We start from the raw sequence: 22,124 nt of genomic DNA, 5'->3' as shown, positions 1-22,124 counted from the left end.
CAGTCATCTTACAGACCCACAAGGAAGGGGGCCACGCACAACCTCACACCTTTCCTTCCATTTGCAGAAGTTCACCTGGAGCTTGGCTCTGTCATCCTGGTCTTTTCCACCATGGGCATCAGTCGCAGCTGTGCGGCCATCTTGGCCTACCTTATGCACCGACATGAGCAGACCCTGAAGGTATGTATTCCCTGGTCCAGGAGGTGGGGTCAGAGCTGCACCTCAGAGGAATGGGTCTCCAGCACCGATTTGGGGCCTTAATTGGGGGTGGGGGGTTTGGGAGGGAAGGGTCAGGGAGGGGAGCCCCAAGTCCAGGGCTTTACCCAGCATACCACATCCAAGGGAAGGAACCCGAGATCTGGGTTAGAGACCTGAGGCTGGGCACACAGGGCAGGCCCAGGAACTCAGGCTGGGCAAGGCTGTGGCCAGCAGCACCATCTGTGTGTCCCCCAGTACTGTCAGTCTGTGTACCAGTGTTCGTTCAGGGTTCTCCAAGGGAGGTGCATTTTGGCTGTTGCCATGTACCTGTTGGCCATCTGTATGTCTTCTTTGGAAAAATGTCTATTCAGAATCTTGGCCCTTTTAAAAATCAGATTTTTTGTTTTTTTGCTATTGAGTTGTATGAGTTCTTTATATATTTTGGGTATTAACCCATTATCAGTTACATGACTTGCAGATATTCTCTCCCATTTCTTAGGTTGCCTTTTCATTTTTTTTTTTTAAATTTATTTATTTATTTATTTATTTATTTATTTATTTATTTATTTATTTATTTATTTACTTATGGTTGTGTTGGGTCTTCGTTTCTGTGCGAGGGCTTTCTCTAGTTGTGGCAAGTGGGGGCCACTCTTCATCGCGGTGCGCGGGCCTCTCACTATCGCGGCCCCTCTCGTTGCGGAGCACAGGCTCCAGACGCACAGGCTCAGCAACTGTGGCTCACCGGCCTAGTCGCTCCGCGGCATGTGGGATCTTCCCAGACCAGGGCTCGAACCTGTGTCCCCTGCATTGGCAGGCAGATTCTCAACCACTGCGCCACCAGGGAAGCCCCTACCTTTTCGTTTTGTTGATGGTTTCCTTTGCTGTGCAGAAGCCTTTTAGTTTGATGTAGTCCCACTTGTTTATTTTTGCTTTTGTTGCCTTTGCTTTTGGTGTCAAATCCAAAAAGTTACCACCAGATTGATGTCAAGGAGTTTACCACCTATGTTTTCTTCTAGTAGTTTTATGGTTTCAGGTCTTCCATTTGAGCCTTTTTTGTGTATGGTGTAAGATGGTGGTCCAGTTTCTTTTTTTTTTTTTTTTTTGGCTGCACTGTGCGGCTTGCGGGATCTTAGTTCCCCAACCAGGGATTGAACCTGAGCCCCTGGCAGTGGAAGCACGGAGTCCTAACCACTGGACCGCCAGGGAATTCCCACCAGTTTCATTCTTTTGCATGTGACTGTCCAGTTTTCCCAGCACTACTTATTGAAGAGACCATTCTTTCATCATTGCATATTATTAGCTCCTTTGTCCTAAATGAATTGACCATATATGTATGGGCTTATTTCTGGGATCTCTATTCTATTCTGTTGATCTATGTGTATATATTTTATGCCAATACTATACTGCTTTGATTACTATAGCTTTGTAATATAGTTTGAAATCAGGAAGCGTGACGCCTCTAGCTTTGCTCTTCTTCCTCAAATTTGCTTTGGCTATTTGGGGTCTTGTCATTCCATACAAGTTTTAGGATTGTTTATTCTATTTCTCTGAAAGATACCATTGGGATTTTGATAGGGATTGTGTTCAATCTGTAGGTTGCTTCAGGTAGTATGGACATTCTTACAATATTCCTCCAATCCATGAGCATGGAATATCTTTCTATTTATTTGTGTCTTCTTTAATTTCTTTCATCAGTGTCATAGTTTTCAGTGTACAAGTCTTTCACCTCCTTGGTTAAATTTATTCCTAGGTATTTTACTCTTTTTGATGCAATTGGGATTATTTTCTTAATTTCTATTTCTGATAGTTTGTTATCAGTGTATAGAAACACAGCTGATTTTTGTATATTGATTTTGTATCCTGTAACTTTACTGAATTTGTTTATTAGTTCTAACAGTTTTTTTGTGAAGTCTTTAGGGTTTTCTATATATATGTTGTATGTAAAGAGAGACAGTTTTACTTCTTCCTTTCTGATTTGGATATCTTTTTCTTACTCTGTCTAGGACTTGAAATACTATGTTGAATAAATGTGGTGAGAGTAGGCATTCTTGTCTTGTTCCTGATCTTAGAGGAAAAGCTTCCAACTTTTCACTGTTGAGTATGATGTTAGCTGTCAGCTTGTCATATATGGCCTTTATTATGTTGAGGTACATTCCCTCTGTACACACTTAGTTGAGAATTTTTATCATAAATCGATGTTGAATATTGTCATATGCTTTTTCTGCATCTCTTGAGGTGATCATATGATTTTTATCTTTCATTTTGTTAATGTGATGTATCACATTGATTGTTTTGCAAATGTTGAACCATCCATACATCCCTGGAACAAATCCCACTTGACCATCGTGTGTGATCCTTTTAATGTCTTGTTGAATTCAGTTTGCTAAAATTTTGTTGAGGATTTTGTATTTATGTTCATCAGTCATATTGGCCTGTAATTTTCTTTTCTTGTGGTGTCCTTGTCTGGTTTTGGTGTCAGGGTAATGCTGGCCTCATAGAATGAATTTGGGAGTGTTCCCTCCTCTTCTGTTTTTTGGAAGAATTTGAGAAGGATTGGTATTAATTCTTGTTCAAATGTTTGGTAGAATTTGCCGGTGAAGCCATCTGGTCCTGGACTTTTGTTTTTTGGGAGGTTTTTGATTACTGATTCAATCTCTTTGCTAGTAACTGGTCTGTTCAGATTTTCTTATTTCTTCATGGCTAAGTCCTGGTAAGTTGTGCGTTTCTAGGAATTTATCCATTTCTTCTAGGTTGTCTGATTTCTTACTATCTTTTGTATTTCTGTGCTATCAGTTTAATGTCTCCTCTTTCATTTCCGGTATTATTTATTTGAGTCCTCTCTCTTTTTTTCTTGGTGAATCTAGCTAAAGCTTTGTCCATTTTGTTTTACTTTTCAAAAAAATAGCTCATAGTTTCATTGATCTTTTCTATTGTCTTTTAAGTCTCTATTTCATTTATTTCCATGCTGACCTTTGTTATTTTCTTCCTTCTGTTCACTTTAGGCTTAGTTTGTTCTTTATCTAGTTCCTTGGGGTGTAAGGTTAGGTAATTTATTTGAGATCTTTCTTATTTTTAATGTAGGCACTTATTGCTATGAACTTCCCTTTTAGAACTGCTTTTGTTGCATCTCATAAGTTTTGGTATGTTATATTTCCATTTAATCTGTCTCAAGATATTTTTTGAGTTCTTGTTTGAATTCTTCTTTGACCCATTGGTTGTTAAGTAGCATGTTCTTTACTTTTCACATACTTGTGAATTTTTCAGTTTTCTTCTTGTAATTGATTTCTAGTTTCATACCATTGTGATTAGAAGAGATGCTTGATATGATTTAAAAATTTTTTTTTGACATTTAAAAAAATCAATTAATTAATTAATTTATGGCTGCACTGGGTCTTTGTTGCTGTGTGCAGGCTTTCTCTAGTTGTGGCAAGCGGGGGCTACTCTTCGTCGCGGTGCACAGGCTTCTCATTGCGGTGGCTTCTCTTGTTGCGGAGCATGGGCTCTAGGTGGGCGGGCTTCAGTAGTTGTGTCGCGCGGGCTCAGTAGTTGTGGCTCGTGGGCTCTAGATCGCAGGCTCAGTAGTTATGGCACACGGGCTTAGTTGCTCTGCGGCATGTAGGGTCTTCCCAGACCAGGGCTTGAACCCACGTCCTCTGCATTGGCAGGCGGATTCTTAGCCACTGTGCCACCAGGGAAGTCTGCTTGATGTGATTTTTTACTTAAATTTATTAACACTTGTTTTGTGGTCTAATATATGGTCTATCCAGGAGAATGTTCCATCTGCACTTGAGAGAAAGTGTATTCTGCTGCTTTTGGATGGAGTGTTCTGTAAATGTCTGTTAAGTCCATGTGTAGTTTAAGTCCAGTGTTTCCTTACTGATTTTCTTTCTGAATGATCTATCCATTGATGAAAGTGCAGTATTAAGCCCACTATTATTATATTGCTGTCTACTTCTCCCTTTAGGACTATTAATATTTGCTTTGTATATTTAGATGCTCCTATATTGGGCACATACATATTTATAAGTGTTATATTCTCTTGTTGGATTGACCCCTTTATAGTGACCTACTTTTGTGTCTACTACAGTCTTTGTCTTAAAGTCTATTTTTGTCTGAATAAATATAGCTAACCCAGCTTTCTTTTGGTTTCCATTTGCATAGAATATCTTCTTCCATCCCTTCACTTTCAGTCTGTGTGTGTCCGTACATCTGAAGTTATTAAACCACCACTTTTACATTAGGTTATTTTGAATTTTACTATATATTTACCTTTACCAATGAGATTTATAGTTTCTTATGTTTTCCTGTTACTAATTACTGCCCTTTTATTTCAGCTTAAAGAAGTCCCTTTAACATTTCTTGCAAGGCCTAGTGGTGATGAACTCCTTCAGCTTTTGCTTGTCTGGAAAACTCTCTACCTCTCCTTCAATTTTGAAGGAGGACAACTTTGCCAGGTGTAAAGCAATTTTTGGTTGGCAATTTTTTTCTTTCAGCCCTTTGAATATATTATGCCACTCCATCCTGGCCTGCAAAGTTTCTGCTGAGAAATCTGCTGACAGTCTTATGGGGGTTCCCAAGTTGTTTTTCTCTTGTTGCTTTTAAGAGTCTTTCCTCGTCTTTAACTTTGACAATTTAAGTATAATGTCTTGGTGTGGGTTTCTCAGATTCCCTGGACTTCCTGAATCTGGAAGTTTGTTTCCTTCCCCAGGATAAGGAGGTTTTCAGCCATTATTTATTCAAATAAGTTTTCTGTCCCTTCCTCTTTCTCTTCTCCTCTGGGATCTCTATAATGTGAATATTGGTCATTTTGATGTCCCTTAAGTCCCTTAATCTATCTTCACTGATTTTTTAAATTTAATTTTAAACTTTTATATTGGAGTATAGTTGATTAACAATGTTGTGTTAGTTTCAGGTGTACAGCAGAGTGATTCAGTTATACATGTATATATTCTTTTTCAGTATCTTCACTGTTTTTAATTATTCTTTCCTTTTGCTGCTCTGAATGGATGAGTTCTACTGTCTTTGAGTTTGCTGAGCCTTTCTTCTGCTTCATCTAGTCTGCTGTTGAATCCTTCTATTGTATTTTTCAGTTCAGTTATTGCATGCTCTGAGACTTCTATTTTGTACGTTCTTATATTTTCTATCTCTTAGTTGAGATTCTCACTTTGTTCAGGCATTCTTCTGACCTTGGTGAGCATCTTTATGACTGTTATTTTGAACTTTTGTCAGGTAAATCACTTATCTCCATTTCATTAAAGTGTTTTTGTGAGGGTCTCTCATTTTGTTTCATTTGGAACATATTCCTATGTTTCTTCATTTTCCTTAACCCTCAGTGTTGGTTTCTATGCATTAGATAAAACAGCCACCTCTCCTAGTGTCTCATGTAAAAGATGAACGTATTGTTCAACGCTTCCCTATCTCTTTGTTATCTCTCACACTTTTGTGATTGTTCAAGCAGGCTACTTTGTTCTTAGTGGTTCCCAGTAGTTGAGGACACGTGTGCCAAGACTTGTCAGCCTTCCAAAGGGAAGGATCTCAGTCTGCACCTAGATTCAGGCTGATTGGAAGCCAGACCCTCAGGCAGCAACTTTTAAAGTACGCAAATATATCTCTTTCAGGGGAAGAATGGAAAAAGGGTGTTTCTGTATGCTTTCTTTGCACTTAGCCCTGGGCTGATAATCCAGTTAAGAACTATTTGTTTACTACTGTCCTGTTAAACCCATGAACACAAGCCCCACTGGCCACTTGCTTTCAATTCTTTTGGGTATAGACCCAGAATGGAATTTCTAGATCATATGGTAATTCTGTTTTTACTTTGTTGAGGAACCACTGTTTTCCATAGCAGCTGCACCAATTTACATTCCCATACATGGTACATAAGGTTCCAAATTCTCCATTTCCTCACCAACACTTATTATTTTCTTTTTTTTTAAATAGTAGCCATCCTAATGGGTGTGAGGTGGTATCTCGTAGTTTTGTTTTGTTTTGTTTTATTTTTTAATTATTTTATTTATTTATTTATTTTTGGCTGTGTTGGGTTTTCGTTTCTGTGCGAGGGCTTTCTCTAGTTGTGGCAAGCGGGGGCCACTCTTCATCGCGGTGCGCGGGCCTCTCACTATCGCGGCCCCTCTCGTTGCGGAGCACAGGCTCCAGACGCGCAGGCTCAGCAGTTGTGGCTCACGGGCCCAGCCGCTCCGCGGCATGTGGGATCTTCCCAGACCAGGGCTCGAACCCGTGTCCCCTGCATTGGCAGGCGGACTCTCAACCACTGCGCCACCAGGGAAGCCCTATCTCGTAGTTTTTTTCTCTTTTTTATTGCATTAAAACATACATAACATAAAACTTACTGTCTTAATAACCATTTTTTAAAATAATTTTTTAAAAATAAATTTATTTATTTTTTTGGCTGTGTTGGGTCTTTGTTGCTGTGCATGTGGGCTTTCTCTAATTGTGGTGAGCGGGGGCTACTCTTTGTTGCAGTGCGTGGGCTTCTCATTGCGGTGACTTCTCTTGTTGCGGAGCACAGGCTCTAGGCATGTGGTCTTCAGTAGTTGTGGCACAAGGGCTCAGTAGTTGTGGCTTGCAGGCTCTAGAGCTCAGGCTCAGTAGTTGTGGCGCACGGGCTTAGTTGCTCCACGGCATGTGGGATCTTCCTGGACCAGGGCTCGAACCCGTGTCCCCTGCATTGGCAGGCGGATTCTTAACCACTGCGCCACCAGGGAAGCCCCTGTCTTAACCATTTTTAAGAATATAATTCAGTAGTGTTAAATACATTCATAATGTGCAGCCATCACCACCACCTAGCCCCATGACTCTTTTCATCTTGTAAAACTGAAACTCTATATTTATTAAACAATAACTCCTTATTCTCCCCTCCCCCTAGCCCATGGTAGCCACCATTCTTCTTTCTGTCTTTGTAATTTTGACTACACTAAGTACATCATATAAGTGGAATCATAAAGTATTTGTTTTTTCATGAATGGCTTATTACACTTAGCATAATGTCCTCAAGGTTTAACCATATTGTAGCATATGTCAAAATTTCCCTCCTTTTTAAGGCTAATAATATTCCCTTGTATGTATATACCACAGTTTGCTTATCCATTTATTCATTGATGGACACTTGGATTGCTTCCACGTTTTAGCCATTATGAATAATGCTGCTGTGAACATGGTTGTGCAAATATCTCTTTGAGACCCTGCCTTCAACTCTTTTGGGTATATACCCAGTAGACGAATTACTGGGTCATATGGTAGTTCTTATTTTAATTTTGGGGTGGGGGGGAATCTCCATACTGTTTTCCACAGAGGCTGTACCATTTAATACATTCCATCAATAGTGCACAAGGGTTCTAATTTCTCCACATCCTTGCCAACAGTTGTTTTCTTCCTTCCTTCCTTTCTTCCTTTCTTTCTTTCCTTTTATAGTACCATCGTAATCAGTTTGAGGAAGTATAGCATTGTAGTTTTGATTTGCATTTCCCTAATGATTAGTGATGTTGAGCATCTTTTTGCCTGCTTATTGGCCATTCATATATCTTCTTAGGAGAAATGTCTATTCAAAGTCCTTTGCCCATTTATTAGTTGGGTTGTTTGGTTTTTTGTTGTTGAGTTTTAGAAGTTCCTTATATATTCCTCATATTAACACTTTCTGCATTGAATAGTTTTGGCACCCTTGTTGGAATCATTTTACTATATATGTTAGCATTTATTTCTGGGCTGTCTATTCTATTCCACTGGTCTTAAATGTCTGTCTTTATGCCAGTACCACATTCTTTTATCATAGTTTTGTAATAACTTAAAAGGTTTGAAATAAGGTTGAAACATAAAACAGGTATATGATTTGCAAATGTTTCCTTCCATTCTGTCTTGCCTTTTCACTCTGTTGATTTTGTCTTTAATGCACAGAAGGTTTTTTTTTTTTTTTTGATGTACAGAAGTTTTTTATTTTGATATAAACCAATCTGTTTTTTCTTTTATTGCCTGTGCTTTTGGTGTCACATCCAAGAAATAATTGCCAAATCCAATATCATGAAGCTTTTCCCCTATGTTTTCTTTCAAGGGTTTTATAATTTTAGCTCTTACTTTATGCCTTCCATCATCTTGAGTTAATTTTTGTACATGGTGTAAGGTTACACTAGTTTCATTCTTTTACATGTGGATATCCAGTATTCCTAACACCATTTGTTGAAAAGACTCTCCTTTCTCCATTGAATAGTTTTGGCACCATTGTTGAAATCATTTTACTATATATGTGAGCATTTATTTCTGGGCTGTCTATTCTATTCCACTGGTCTAAATGTCTTTATGCCAGTACCACATTCTTTTATCATAGTTTTGTAATAACTTAAAAGGTTTTGAAATAACGAAGTGTGAGACCCCCAACTTTGTCTCTCTTTTTTCACAATTGTTTTGATTATTCCGGGGTTCCTTGAGATTCAATATGAATTTTAGGATGGATTTTTCTATTTCTGCAAAAAACGCTGTTGGGATTTTGATAGAGATTGCATTAAATCTTTAGATCACTTTGGGTAGTATTTGCATCTTAACAATATTAAATCTTCTATTCCATGTACCTGGGATGTCTTTCCATTTATTTTAGTCTTCCTTAATTTCTTTCAGCAACATTTTGCATTTTTCAGGGTACAAGTCTTTTACCTCCTTGGTTAAGTTTATTCCTAAGTATTTTATTCTCTTGATGCTAGTGTAAATGAAATTTTCTTAATTTCCTTTTCGGATTGTTCATTGTTAGTTAGATACACAACTGATTTTGTATCCTGCAACTTTGTTACATTCGTTTATTCTAACAGTTTTTTTGTGTTTAATCTTTAAGGTTTTCAACATACAAGATCATTAAGTTCATATCATCTGCAAACAGAAATAATTTTACTTCTTCCTTTCCAATTTGGATGCCTTTTCTTTTTTCCTAATTGCTCTGTCTAGAACTTCCAGTACAGCGTTGAATAGAATTGGTGGAAGTGGGCATCCTTGCCTCGTTCCTGATCTCAGAGGAAAAGCTTTCAGTCTTTCACCATTATGATGTTACCTGTGTACTTTTCATATATGACCTTTATTAAGATAGTTTCCTTCTATTCCACAGTCTGTTGAGGAACTGCTTTTGCCTTTTCCTTTTTCCTCTATCCTCAATCCAGATGGAGACCAGCTGGTCACCTTCCTTCATGTAATAACCTTTCCTGCATTTTGGGGTGGGCACCTAAAAGAAGGCAGCTTCAGTTTTTCTTCTTCAGAGAATTTGCCAAAGTTCTCTTCCCCTTTCCATTCATTTATCCACTTACAATGCAAATCTTTGTTGAGGCAGCACTGAGTGCCAGGCACGGGCATGGTGCTTTCCTGTCCACAGGAGGTTTCACGTATGTTTTCTCAACCTTCACAGGAGCCATCTGACATAAGAATGATTTCTGTCTCTATATTCAGAATGCAGAGGGGCTTGCCCCAGGCAGAGCCAGCTCCTACAACTCCTTGCCCTAATCTTTTAACCCCAAGCTGCTGCTGTTTCTTTGTCCTGCCCTTAAGCTATGTTGCTGACCCCTGGGCAAGTGCCTCCTGTCCCTCCTGAGCTGGCTGTGATCAAGGTGGAAAGGGCCCAGGTCCAATCCTGAAGCCTGCTTTTCTCTCCTTGGGTTCACAGAGGTCCTGGGCCTACGTCAAGAAGTGTAAAACCAACATGCGTCCAAATCGGGCTTTGGTGGCTCAGCTGTCAGAGTGGGAGAAGGTTGTCCTTGGAGACATCGTCACAGACATCTTGGATCCACTCTACTGATTTTCTCTGTGGCTCAGCTATGGGTCCAGAAGAACCTGCCTTGGGAGCTTTTTGTGGGTAGTGGGCCAGGGTGTGTAACCAGGAATGAGAAGGCCTTTGCTGCCTGGAGCCTTGTGTCAGCCTGCCTCAGTGGTTCTTCCCAGGTTCCTCATTTGTGCCAGCACAGGAGGTGCTCAGACTCAGCGAGAACCCCCATCCCTGGGGCATCCTGGACCCACCCCCACTGCACTCCTGAGGCTGCTTCTGGAGGAGCATCTGGCTGCCAGAGCAGCTGCCACTCATGTCCCCCATAACGTGGACCCTTTGGAGGCTGCCTGGTGGGAGCTCCAAGGGTTCCCCCAGCCTTGTGTTGCTCCACAGTCACAATGCCCATCCATGGGTGGAGATCCCCCAGCCCCAGAGATGCCAAGCTCAGCCTTGGCTCAGGCTGCAGGCTTTACAGCTTTGAGAGGCTCCTGGCACAAGGGCATACCCTTGCCTCATCCCCAGTTTCAGCACTCCCTACTGCTCCATCACCTGTACAGATGTCCTTTCCTTGCTCCTCACTCATTTTTGCCTGGCTGTGTTCACCAAGAAGAGATTCTCACCCTCCCATCCCTCACAACCAGGTTTCTAGAAATTCCTCCGGTCTCAAAAGGAATTTTCCTGTGACTGTGCTTCTGAGTGCTGGCAGCGCCCACAGAACGAGCCTGGAGTCAGGAGACAAGGGGACTGATGGAGAATTTAACATGTCGGTCCATGTTCATCCAGCAAACATTCCCTGACACCTGGGCAGGGCTGAGGACATACAGGTGAACGCCATGTTGCCTCCTAGGACTCTTTGCAGAGGGTTAGAGTAGCACTCCCCCGTGCCCCAACAGGAGCCCATGCCCTCAAAGAGTGGGGTTTTGCCAGAGGGGTAAGGGCTTTTCAGGCAGTGCAGGCTTTAGTCGGGACTTGAACTGGAACAGAGCCTGGGGTGGCTGCAGAGCGATGGCTTAGGGACCTCCTGGCAGGAAGGGCAGAGCCATTGGAAAGTTTTCAGCAGGGACATGGTGGGGATTCGCTTTGTGTTTTAGTCAGGGCAGTCTGGTGGCTGTGGGAAGGGACACTAGCGGTGAACTTGGAGACAGGGAGACAGTAAAGGGGCCCTTGTAAAAATCCAAGCGAGATAAGAGGCTCGCAATTCCCTCCCTGCCAAAGAGCAGCTTCCCAAGGGAGAAAGTGAGGCAGGTGGCACCTCCCTGGGCCTTGGTTTATTCCCTGCCTGACAGGCAAGGACACTGCTGGCTGCACCACACAGTTGGCGCCACCGGCAGTGCCCCGGTTGGGGGCTGCCACCGCCCTCCAAGCTGGGAGCAGCCGGGCGAGCGGCCCTCGGAGCACGTGGTCCCGCCCCGGCCCCGCCCCTGTCCCGGATTGGCTCAGACAGGGGGCGGGGCCAGCGCGCTCGCCGCTCCAGGCTTTTCCGCATTGGTGGTCGCTGCGGCTCGAGCCCGGAAGCTGACGGGGGCGGCGGAGGCGGTGGAGGCGGCGGAGGCGCCTCGGGCCCGCCGGGGTTGCGGCTCTGTCCTCGACTCTCGGCTCGTCCGGCTCACGGCCCGGCAGCAATGCATCCCCCGCCTCCGGGCCCGTTGGGCGACTGCCTGCGGGACTGGGAGGAGCTCCAGCAGGACTTCCTCGGCATCCAGGTAAGTGCTGATGCGGGCCCCCATTGGTTCCGAGCCATGTCTATCTGGTTCTGGGTCAAGGGTCGGGCAGCCCCGGGTCGGGCAGCGGGGAGCTCGGGGTCAGGGGTCGGGGACCCTGGTGTCGCTCCCGACGGCGGCGAGGCCCCGGGTCCAGGTGTCCCCGGTTGGACCCTCCTCTCGGCCGCAAATGAATGTTCGGCGGCGGTACCTCTTCCCCGCGCGGCCGCCGCGACCCCAGAGTGACCCCACTGACCCAGGCGGACCTCCGGCCTCCCTCTGAGGCCTCGGAAAGATGCCCCGACTCCGACCCGGTCCCCTCCCAGGAGAGTCCGAGCTGACCGGGGCCAGTCTTGTGTCAGTCACTGAGCAAATGCGCCGTGGGCGCCGGCCGGGCCGGATCGGCGAGCAGCGCCTTCCCCGCCCTCGGGCCGCGCGGTCTGGGCTGAGTGTGGCTGGGGAGCAGTCCGGGAGGCAGCCTGGCCTAGGTCGGGGGAAGTGGTGTTTAGGTGAAGTCCCTGGATGGGGGCGGGGCCCATCCAGGGTGAAGGACAGCTCCCACCGAGACAGGACCACGTGGCTGCTGCGGAGAGTGAGGGGAAAAGTGGGTGGGCCAGACCCTGCCAAGAGACCTCACGGGGCTCGACAGGGATTGGAATCTCTCTGAGACCAGTGGGAAGCCAAGGGAGGAATCGTCTGGATCTGGCTGGTATGGGCCACTGTGCTGTTCTGTGGAAAGGCAGACAGGAGAGTGTAGTGGCTGGGGGTAGGCTGAGGTGGCCCCTCCTGGGCATGAGAAACAAGACCCACGCAGGGTAGAGCCTAGGTCAGCTGGGCACTTGATCAGGACTTTGCCTCTCCTGGACTGGTTCCAGCCCTTTCCTGTCCACGTTGAAGCTTGACTGCCCCTGGCCCGGCCAAGCTGCTACCATTAGTGCTTCCCAGCCTGGTCACCACTGTCCTGGTCTCAGCCCTTGCTTGACCTTCCTCACACTGCCCCTTGCCCCATCTCTAGGCTGTTCCTTCTCGAGACTTACCCACTGGGGCAAAGTGCTCTGGGAAGCCTTGGGTCAAAGGTGTTGGGGGAAGGGTAGAGGAATGGTCTTATAGCAAGAGGTCCAAGGGCTAAAAGCCTGATGACCTTTACTCTGGGAGGAAGATGCTGGGAGTGCCAGAGCAGCAGGCATCTTGGACAGCCTCATCTTCCCCTGCACTTGCAGGCTGTCTAGGCAGGAGGATCTGAGAGGGCCAGGGATGGCTTTAGGTAGCCTGCTTGGTCCAGAAGGTAGATCCATGAGCCTAGAATCCAGATTCAGGATAAGCCAGAGAGGGGTGGGAACAACTAGTAGATGGGCTGAGACTAAGAAAACCTTCAGAGAACTCCTGTTTCTGGGAGAGGGGTACTGTGGGGGCTTCTGGGCTTACAGGGAGACCCCTGCCTCCTTGCCTGCCTTGGAGAGAGAGTACCCTCAGGGAGTTCCCTGGGCTGGCACAGCTGGCTGTCTCCTTTCCTGCTGAGACCCTCCCAAGGAGCCCTGGAGGAGTCCATGCCCCACCTCCTTCCCAGCAGGCTCTGGCTCGGGAGCCCCCTAGCCAGCCTGAGCCTTACCCCGACCTGGTTCTCAGGAGACCCACCGGCTGTACCGCCTGAAGCTGGAGGAGCTGACCAAGCTGCAGAACAACTGTACCAGCTCCATCACTCGGCAGAAGAAGCAGCTCCAGGAGCTGGCCCTTGTCCTGAAGAAGTTAGGACCTGTCCCCATATACTCCCTCATGCCCTCCCATACCTCATCATACCCACCCCGCCCCCCCCATACCCTGTGGCCTCGGACTGGGGGTGGGTGTCTGACCTGGTGGGGTAGAGAGCTGGCACTGACTCCCAGATGTCCCTGGGCACGGCCTTTCCCCTCTCTGGGTTGCGTTTGCTCTCCTGCCGCGCAGGTGTCAGTTGTGATATCACACGTGGGGGTCCCCTGTTCTGACTCTGGCTTCTGTGGCCGCATCTGCAGATGTAAACCCTCCCTCCCGTCAGAGGCCGAGAAAGCTGCGCAGGAGCTGGAAAACCAGATCAAGGAGCGACAAGGCCTTTTCTTTGATATGGAGGCCTACTTGCCCAAGCAGAATGGGTAAGATTCCTCCCCCAAGCTCAGTTCACAGGCATTTCTGAGAGGGAGGCCTGAAGCACCGTCTTCCTCTGCTTGGTTTCCTGCACCCACTCTGGGCTGACCAGTCAGACACAGTCCTGTCTCAGGGACAGCCTGAGTGACAGTGACAGCTCACTGCAATGAGTGCTTTGTGCGGGAAGTATAGGGAATGGGGGGAGCACAGTGAGGGGTACCTAACCGCTTGGGAGGTCGGAGAAAGCCTCCTGGAGTAGGTGGTGCCTGAGCTGAGTCATAAGGATAAAGAGGAGTGAGCCAGGCAGACATGGGAAGGCAGAAATAGTAGGTGTCATGGCTATAGCTCACAGTAGGGGGTAAGAGGTTGCAATGAGACCAGAGGGGGAGCCAGCCTGCAGAGCTTCCCTCTGGCCCAGTGGGCAGGGGAGAGTGACAGGTCAATCATGCACTTAGATCAGCTGCAGTCACAGCAGAGGACATGGCAGAAGCCTAGGCTTAGGGAAAACAATCCCGCAGAGACTGCAGGCAGCAAGACAACTGGGAGAGAGCGTGTCCCGGAAGACAAGGAAGGAAGGACTGGCCAGTAGCCTCAGATCAGTTGGCCCGGGGCAGCGTGGGAGGCAGTCAAATGCAGTACAGAAGGGGAAATGTTTCCTGGAAGTCAGGGTGACCTTGGAGAGAACCGCTTCACAGGAGGGTAGGGGTGGAAGTTGATACTGGGGATGACAGAAGAGCTGAGGAGACAGCCAAGTTTAGGCCGTGCTTCAGAAGCTTGGCTGTGAGTGGAAGGAGAAACTGGTAACTAGAAACCAGTGACTAGAACTTGGCGTGAGAGTTGAGGAGTGGCTTTTGTTTGGATGTGGGTGTAACTTTGTACATAGGAAAGACTTGAGCATATCTACCTGCTGAGAGGTGGGCCAGCAGAGGGAGAGACCCAGAAGAGGTGCACTAAACAATGGAGGGAAGTCCCTGGGGAGGTGGGAAAGGGTGGGTGTAGGCCCTTGTTGTCTGGGATGAGGGGGGTTGCAGAGATGAGGGTGAGGAGGCAGCGGAGATGTCACCTGCCCGGAGGGAGACAGGATGGAGGATTTGGGAGAGGGTTGGACAAGGCCACAGCTGAGCACGGGGGAGGGAGCCCGGCCCCAGCCCCAGCTGTGCCCCATAACCTCTTCACTGCCTCCGGCAAGTCCCTGAACCCCTCTGAGCCTGTGCGTACGGCTCGAGTGTGAACAAGAGCCCATGTGGGAACAGCTGCTTAATACGACTGTAACCTACAGTCACCTCACGGAGTTCCTCTGGCAGAGGACGAGACAAGCTTAGATGGTGAGGTGATGGCAATGCAAGGATTGGCAAGAAAGTGGTTCCGTGTTAATGGAGGAGGGCTTGGTGACTCAGCTGGCTCGGGAAGGGAGACCAGGGTCAGGAGGGCCTGGGAGCGTCAGTGAGGGAGAGGGTCCTTGTGGGTGGGAGGCTGGGCGCTCGGGGGTCAGAATATAGCCAGGGTTTCCGAGGAGGCCCTTTTGGGTTGGGAGGAGGGTGGTGTGGTCACAGGTGTGGGTTGCTGCAGTGGACTTGGGGCTGAAGGCTACCTCTCCTCACCTGGTGTTCCCTCCCGCAGGTTGTATCTGAGCCTGGTTCTGGGCAATGTCAACGTGACACTCCTGAGCAAGCAGGCTAAGTAATTTGTTGTTGTGGGCGGGGTCTCAACCCTACTCCCCGTCCCCTGCCCCAGGTCCCTTCCAGTCTGCCCCAGCTTCCCTGGCTAAGCTTGGGGTTCAGGGGCTGCTCCCCCATGCTGGCCCCGTGCCACCACAGCAGTGTGTCCAGAGGCGTGGGTGGGCCCTGCCAGCATCCCAGCGTGTCCCACGAGTGTGTACCCCTCCCCCCTCCCCAGGTTTGCCTACAAAGACGAGTACGAGAAGTTCAAGCTCTACCTCACCATCATCCTCATCCTCATCTCCTTCACCTGCCGCTTCCTCCTCAACTCCAGGTGGGTGTCCTGCTGCACGGGGCTGGACCCTGTGCCCTCTCCAGGCTCTGGCACCAACCTTCTGTACCCCTCCCTAGGGTGACAGACGCTGCCTTCAACTTCCTGCTGGTCTGGTATTACTGCACCCTGACCATCCGTGAGAGCATCCTCATCAACAACGGCTCCCGGTGGGCGCAGGCCGGAGCCTGGCTCCTGGGGATGGGGGTGGGGGGGTGACACTGGAGCTGCCCTAGAAAGTGAGGTGGGGGGGGCGGCGGGTGCCGTGGCCCTCTGAGAAGCGGGAACTGGCTGGGGTACTGGTTTCTTCCCACTTCCTGTCCCGGAGCACTGATCCTGGGGGCTGAGGGGACAGGAGTGACGGTGGCTTCCTGATGCAGGATCAAAGGCTGGTGGGTTTTCCATCATTACGTGTCCACGTTCCTGTCAGGAGTCATGCTGACCTGGTGAGTGGGCCGGCTTGGTCCCAGGGTCTCCGGGGGAGCCGGGGCAGGGAGAGGTGGCATCCCCGAGCCCCGACCCCTCCCTCTGCTCTCTGCCTTAGGCCTGACGGCCTCATGTACCAGAAGTTCCGGAACCAGTTCCTGTCCTTTTCCATGTACCAGAGTGAGTGTCTCAGAGGTCCTGCTGAGCTTAGGACTGGCCCCCCTCGGGAGGGTCGGGAAAGGGACTTGGGACTCCAGCCCAGTCCTGATGTCCCCCTGCCCTCCAGGCTTTGTGCAGTTCCTCCAATATTACTACCAGAGCGGCTGTCTGTACCGCCTGCGGGCCCTGGGCGAGAGGCACACCATGGACCTCACTGTGGGTGAGTCGGGCGTGGCCGCCCCTCTGGAATCCTGACGGGGGAGCTGGAAGGGCAAAGTCCTTTCCTCTTGACCTGGGTCTGAGTGATGGGGTCGTCTCTGTCCTGGTTGTGCCCCCTGCAGAGGGCTTCCAGTCCTGGATGTGGCGGGGCCTCACCTTCCTGCTGCCCTTCCTCTTCTTTGGACACGTAAGTTGTACCTGTGTCCCTGTCCATCGGGCTGTCCGTCCCCGGCTCTGATTCGAGCAGGGACTGTGTGTAAAAACCGCCCTCCCTCCCAGTTCTGGCAGCTTTTTAATGCGCTGACGTTGTTCAACCTGGCCCGGGACCCCGAGTGCAAGGAGTGGCAGGTGAGCCGGGCCCCTGGAGAGGACGCCGGGAGGGCCGGGCCTGGCTTCTGTCCTGACCCCGATTCCTCCCCTAGGTGCTCATGTGTGGCTTCCCCTTCCTCCTCCTCTTCCTCGGCAATTTCTTCACCACCCTGCGGGTTGTACACCAGAAGTTCCACCACCAGCAGCACGGGAGCAAGAAAGAATGAGGCTGGGCCTTCCCTGCCTGCCGGCACAGCTCTCTACGGCACCCCCGGCCTGGAAGGGGCTTCTGAACGCCACATGTTGAGGGGGTGGGGGCTCCTCTTGTCTGGGAGGGTCTGTCTGCTCTCCCCTGGGTTTTGTGGGCTCTGTGGGCCCTGAAGGCGGCGCTGGAGAGGAAGACCCGGGCCTGTGTCCCCGCCTGCGGGAGCCGGGGGCCAGCGGCCTCAATAAAGGGCGAGAGGCTCAGAGGGGCTTGGTGTGTGTTCTCCTGCTGGTAAGACAGGGGTCTGGGGGTTCCTGAGGTCTCTCTGGGGTCTGAGTTAAGGAGACCCAGGTGGAGGCCCCAGATCTATGCAAGCAATACCAGGCAAATACAGAAAACGACTTTATTCCAAGGGCCAGAGGTTATTTAAAATTATTTACACTCATTGACAATCACGGGGCGGGGCCAGGCCCCACCCGGCTGAGAGGAGGAGCCCCTTCCGTTCAGCCACCGAGGGCCCGAGGTGTTCGGGCAGCATCGGCCCGGTCACCCTCAGCCACGCCCCCTGGGGCCGGCGGGTCCGAGGGTACGCCTCAGGCCTGGAGCAGTCTCTGGGCCTGCCTCCTGTGGCAGGGCCCAGCAGCACCCACCCAGGCGACTGGCAGAAGGGAGTGAGGAAAGCGATTACATGGGGGAGCAAGTCTGTAGGGCGTGAGGAGCAAAGCAGGGTGGGCCCGGGTGACTCTAGCTCCACACGTCCAGGGAGTAGCGGCCCTTGGTCATCAGCTTCTTGACATAGTCCACGGCCTGGGCGTGCTCCATGGCCCCCTGCTCGGCCACGATGTCGTAGAAGGTGTTCTGCACGTCCCTCGCCATGTTCCGAGCGTCCCTGCGGGCGGGAAGGAGGTGGCGCTGGGGGCCGGGCAGGGGGCCCCCCCTCCCCCACGGGCAGGTAGGCCCCGTCCCCGCCCCGCCTCTGCCCTCACTCACCCACAGACGTAGATGTGGGCGCCCCCGTCGTGGATCAGCTTCCACAGGTGCTCCCCGTCCCTCTTCAGCAAGTGCTGCACGTAGACCTGAGGGTGGGGGCGCCTGTGAGGAGGGCTGCTCACACCGCCCGCCCTCCGCCCCGCGGGGGCCTGCCCGCGGCCTCACCTTCTGGGGCTGCTCCCGGGAGAAGGCCACGTTGAGCTGGGTGAGGGCGCCGTCCTGGTGGAACTCGGCCAGCTCCTCGCGGTACAGGTAGTCCTCGTCAGAGCGGCGGCAGCCGTAGTAGAGCAGCGTCTCCCCCACCTCCTTGCCTGGGGCGGCAGCAGTCGGGGATGTGGAACCCCAGTCCCAGCCCTGCTGCCCGCCCGCCCGCCCAGGGCCCGTACACTCACCCTGCTGCCTCAGCCAGGCCCGCTCCTGGATGAAGCCTATGAAGGGGGCAACCCCGGTGCCGGGGCCCACCATGATGACAGGCACGGTGGCCTTGAAGGGCAGGCGGAACTGGGACTTGCGCACGAACATGGGCACCAGGGCCCTGCGGCCGTTCTCCCCGGCGGGCTCCTTGGCCCGCAGCCAGCTGGTGGCCACGCCCTTGTTAACGCGGCCCGACTGGGTCTCATACTCCACGGCCACGGCACAGATGTGCACGGAGTTGGGGTGGACCTGGCGGGGCGGCACGGTCGGAGTGAATGTGGCGGTGCCGGAGGCCCCCCTCCCTCCTGCCACCCACCCTGCCGCGGGGGTCCCTGCTCAGCGCCTCTTTACACGCTTCGCGGCGCCCAAACCTGTTCAAAGGCCCCTTCCTGGCAGCTCTCCTGACTGGCTCTCGGCACTGGGGCCGGAGAGCAGTTTGCAGCTCTGGACACACAGCCCAGGAGTCTCAAGTGAACTGCCCTGGCCACGGGGAGCAGAGCTGGGGCTGCGGCCCAGGGACCCCGGCCCCTCCAAGGAGCCAACGCTATGTCTTCTATAAGCGGGCAGGCCTGGAGCCCACACCTTGGAGGACGAGGCGATGGAGTAGTAGCGGGCCTGGAGACGAGGCAGCAGCTCACACAAGTGGTCGACGGGGGGCCGCAGGGACGAGTAGTCCTGCAGGATGGCCAGGATGTGCCTTCGAGCCTCGACCACCCAGCTCAGGTACAGCTCCTGGGGAGAGGCAGACGTAGGTGAGACACGGGGACCTAGGGGCCAGGGCTGAAGTTGGGCCCAGGCAGCTTGGGGAATGGCCTGGGGGTGCTGGGGTGTGAGTGGCAGGCCCACCTTGCCCTCGCCCGAGGAGGAGACCATCTTGCGCAGCTGCTCCTGCTCCGAGGGCTCTGAGGCGTACTGGGCCAGCTCGTAGAGCACGTTGGTGCGTGGCGGGTTGGTGATATCCAGGTAGTAGGTGAGGGCCGTGCGGTAGGAGGTGGGGCAGGGGAAGGGGTGCTTCTTGTTGGAGTCTTCTGTAAGGAGAGGGCAGGCAGGGTTCGGGGTCAGTGGCCGCCCCCGGGATGGGCGCGGTGCCACGGGATGGGGTGGGCAAAGCCTCGGGCCTGCTCTCAGGAAGCGGGCAGCCCAGGGAGCACTGGAAGCAAGAGCGGCTCTTTCTGGTCCTTCCCTGACTTCGGGGGCAAAGCCTCAGGCTTCGGCCCCCCTCGCGCGTCACGCTGGACAGGCGGTCTTCATCAGAGGCAGGGCGTTGCCGGGGCAGGCCTGGCAGTCGCTGGCCCCACCCAGGAGAATCAGCCCCTTCGGGGCCCCTTCCCCTGCCAAGAGCTGCTCAGAGAGACGGCTGCAGAGGGGGAGCTCCCCACGTGTGTCCTGCCTGGCTGCGGGCTGGACCTGGTCCACTGTGGGGGGGGGCTCCAGGCTCATGACTGTGCGATGCCAATACCGGGCCTTCAGCTGTGACAGCAGAGCCCCCTCCGGGTCACTTTTTATGCTTGGACACACGTGGAGGTCTGTGCATGGGTCACCCAAGGGCCAAGCTCTGGGGGCAGCATCCTGTACACTCAGGGGCAGCTACTGGCACAGACACCCCCGCCAGCCCTTGCCAGGGGCCTTCCATTACCACAGTCAACAGGCTGGCTTTACTGACAGCTCCCCACAAGCAGGCTAGAGCTGGGCTGGACCCAGGAGCAACTCCATCTCTTAGAGGCGTGACTGCAGGGGCGTTTATTCCTGCGCACAAATGAGCCCCGTGGCACCGCGAGGCTGCCGAGCCACATGGAGAGGAGAGGGCCTGGCCCAGGACGGCTCGGCCTTTAGGGGTTTGGGTCTGTTTTTGGGAGGGGTTTGACCTTGGTACTGAAGTATGACCTGCGTACCGTGTACAAGTCACAGTGCAACGCTTGATGGATTTTCATGAACTGAAAGTCCTCGTGTACCCAGCAACCACATCAAGCAGCAGGTGTTCCCTGCACCCAGGCACCCTCTTGTGTGAGCCCAGAAAGCAGGGCTCAGGCCTTGCACGACAGGGGCAGGTGCGGCACTTCCTCTGCAGCCCCACTTGTGCCTCTGGTTCTGAGCCTCCACAGCCCTCTCTCTAAGCAGCTCTTGGCAGTGAACGGCTCTTCACAGGGGCCCGGAGTCTCCTGGGGGAGAGTGAGCACCAACACCCCTCCTGACCCCCAGCAAGGTCCTGCCTCGGATGGCGCAAGAGCCGTGCCCCCCAGTGCAAGAAAGGCCCACGCGTGCACTCCCGTGCGTCCACTGCCGGCACGATGAATTCTGATAGAAATCAGCCCCCTTTCACGCAGCTCCTCTCAAGGCTGACTCGAGCTGCTGAGAAGGAGCAGCCCAGGCTCAGGTCACTGAGGACAAGAGTGAGCGGGGCAGGGCCAGGCCGAGCTGGGCCCCAGGTCAGTGGACAGTGGGGGCACTGGGGGCATTCACAGGCCGGGCAGCCCTGCCCCACGGTAGTGCCCCTTGCACTCCGAGCACCCTGAATGGACCTGGAGGGCCGTCAGGATTGTTGACTCGGATCCCTGGGTTCACAGGTGAGGAGACCCTGGAGCCAGAGAGGGCCTTCAGTGGCCAGTTGTGGCTCTCTTCCCTGTAGGACACGGGGCTGGCTCTGTCTCCAGGCACCCACACTCCCTCAAGGGAGTATGGCAGTGAGGGGATGGGGGAACCCCAGAAGGGAGAGCGCCAGCCCCTGCAGCTACCTTTTCCCCTGACCCCGAGTTTGTTCTACAACCTGTAACTGGGGTCTTGGTTATGAGGGCTTCTAGGGCACCAGGCTTTAGTCCTAAGCAGAAGCTCAACCTATGGACCTTGCCAAGGGGCCCATTCCCACCAGCCACCTCAGGCCCAGGTAGGTAGGGAGGCCTGGATCCCAGGACTCACCGTCCAGATTGTTCAGGGACATGATAACGTCCAGGTCGGCACCCAGGATCTCGCCGAGCTGGTTGACCAGGGCAGAGTCGTTGGCTGGGTAAACAGCCACGTGGTCCCCAGATTCATACCTGGGGTAGATGCGAGGCTCAGGAGGAGGGTGGAAGGCAGCTCTGCACCCAAACAGGAGGCCTGAGTGAAAGGTTTGAGGGGGTGGGGGGTGGCAGCAGCTGATACCTGATTTTGGAGTCTGAGATGTCTAACTCCAGGTGCATGAGGTGTCGCTCAGTTCCCTGGTTCAGCTTCCGGTTGGTGGTGACGACAGCCAAGAAGGGGTTCTTGGCGTCGAAGGGGCTGGGTGGGGAGAGCAGCTCAGTGACTGGCCAGGCCTTCAGTCTGAATCTTCCCACCCCAAGGGACACTTCTGGCCACACAGGACACAGGAAACATGAGAGCTGGCCTCCAAGGGTCACGAGGAAACCTCTCCAATTAGGTAGTGGGCTTTCCCAGCCTAATCCACAGTGGTGCTCCCGGCACCCCGCAAGGGGGTAGAGCTAGGTTATCAGTGTCGCCATTTACAGACATGGAAACTGAGGCTGGTCCCTAAAAACCTGGGGGACCCCCCACACTCTGTACACGTTGGTGAGCAGAGCACAAGGAGGGCCAGGCCCTTGAAGGTGGCTCCCCAAGACGGACGGGGCCTGGGTTCCGAGTGACGGTGTGGAGCAAAGCCCCCTCCACCCAGGTG

At 51.8% G+C, this 22,124-nt stretch overlaps 3 protein-coding genes across 15 annotated transcripts in view; 2 read left to right on the top strand and 1 right to left on the bottom strand.

The window, feature by feature from the left end:
- STYXL1 (serine/threonine/tyrosine interacting like 1) overlaps positions 1–11,325 on the top strand; it is a 64,830-nt gene extending 53,505 nt beyond the window's left edge. For 5 of the 6 annotated variants that reach the window (XM_068565959.1, XM_068565961.1, XM_068565963.1 and 2 more), the window contains 2 exons: positions 68–180; positions 10,588–11,325. In XM_068565959.1, coding sequence (XP_068422060.1) covers positions 68–180; positions 10,588–10,743 — 269 coding nt within the window. In that variant the 3' untranslated portion in view covers positions 10,744–11,325. Of the gene's footprint in view, positions 1–67; positions 181–9,847 lie in introns of all 6 variants that reach the window. The other variant, XM_068565960.1, reaches the window with a different exon arrangement.
- A 136-nt stretch (positions 11,326–11,461) lies between these two features.
- TMEM120A (transmembrane protein 120A) lies at positions 11,462–17,336 on the top strand. The gene is made up of 12 exons (XM_068565957.1): positions 11,462–11,649; positions 13,273–13,391; positions 13,656–13,772; positions 15,385–15,444; positions 15,661–15,756; positions 15,834–15,923; positions 16,134–16,199; positions 16,298–16,359; positions 16,466–16,558; positions 16,680–16,744; positions 16,837–16,905; positions 16,980–17,336. The coding sequence occupies exons 1-12, from the start codon at positions 11,569–11,571 to the stop codon at positions 17,091–17,093; spliced, it is 1,032 nt and encodes a 343-aa protein (XP_068422058.1). The 5' UTR covers positions 11,462–11,568; the 3' UTR covers positions 17,094–17,336.
- A 124-nt stretch (positions 17,337–17,460) lies between these two features.
- The window catches only part of POR (cytochrome p450 oxidoreductase), a 63,569-nt gene continuing 58,905 nt past the window's right edge, over positions 17,461–22,124 (bottom strand). For 7 of the 8 annotated variants that reach the window (XM_068565956.1, XM_068565949.1, XM_068565951.1 and 4 more), the window contains 8 exons: positions 21,614–21,730; positions 21,389–21,507; positions 19,322–19,503; positions 19,058–19,207; positions 18,454–18,724; positions 18,227–18,372; positions 18,062–18,147; positions 17,461–17,960 (listed from right to left, as the gene is read on the bottom strand). In XM_068565956.1, coding sequence (XP_068422057.1) covers positions 17,816–17,960; positions 18,062–18,147; positions 18,227–18,372; positions 18,454–18,724; positions 19,058–19,207; positions 19,322–19,503; positions 21,389–21,507; positions 21,614–21,730 — 1,216 coding nt within the window. In that variant the 3' untranslated portion in view covers positions 17,461–17,815. The remainder of the gene's footprint in view (positions 17,961–18,061; positions 18,148–18,226; positions 18,373–18,453; positions 18,725–19,057; positions 19,208–19,321; positions 19,504–21,388; positions 21,508–21,613; positions 21,731–22,124) is intronic. The other variant, XM_068565950.1, reaches the window with a different exon arrangement.

The sequence above is a fragment of the Eschrichtius robustus genome, chromosome 16 (genome assembly GCF_028021215.1).
Source record: "Eschrichtius robustus isolate mEscRob2 chromosome 16, mEscRob2.pri, whole genome shotgun sequence".
In the NCBI taxonomy this organism is placed as follows: Eukaryota; Metazoa; Chordata; class Mammalia; order Artiodactyla; family Eschrichtiidae; genus Eschrichtius; species Eschrichtius robustus.
This window is presented reverse-complemented; position numbering and strand designations above follow the sequence as displayed.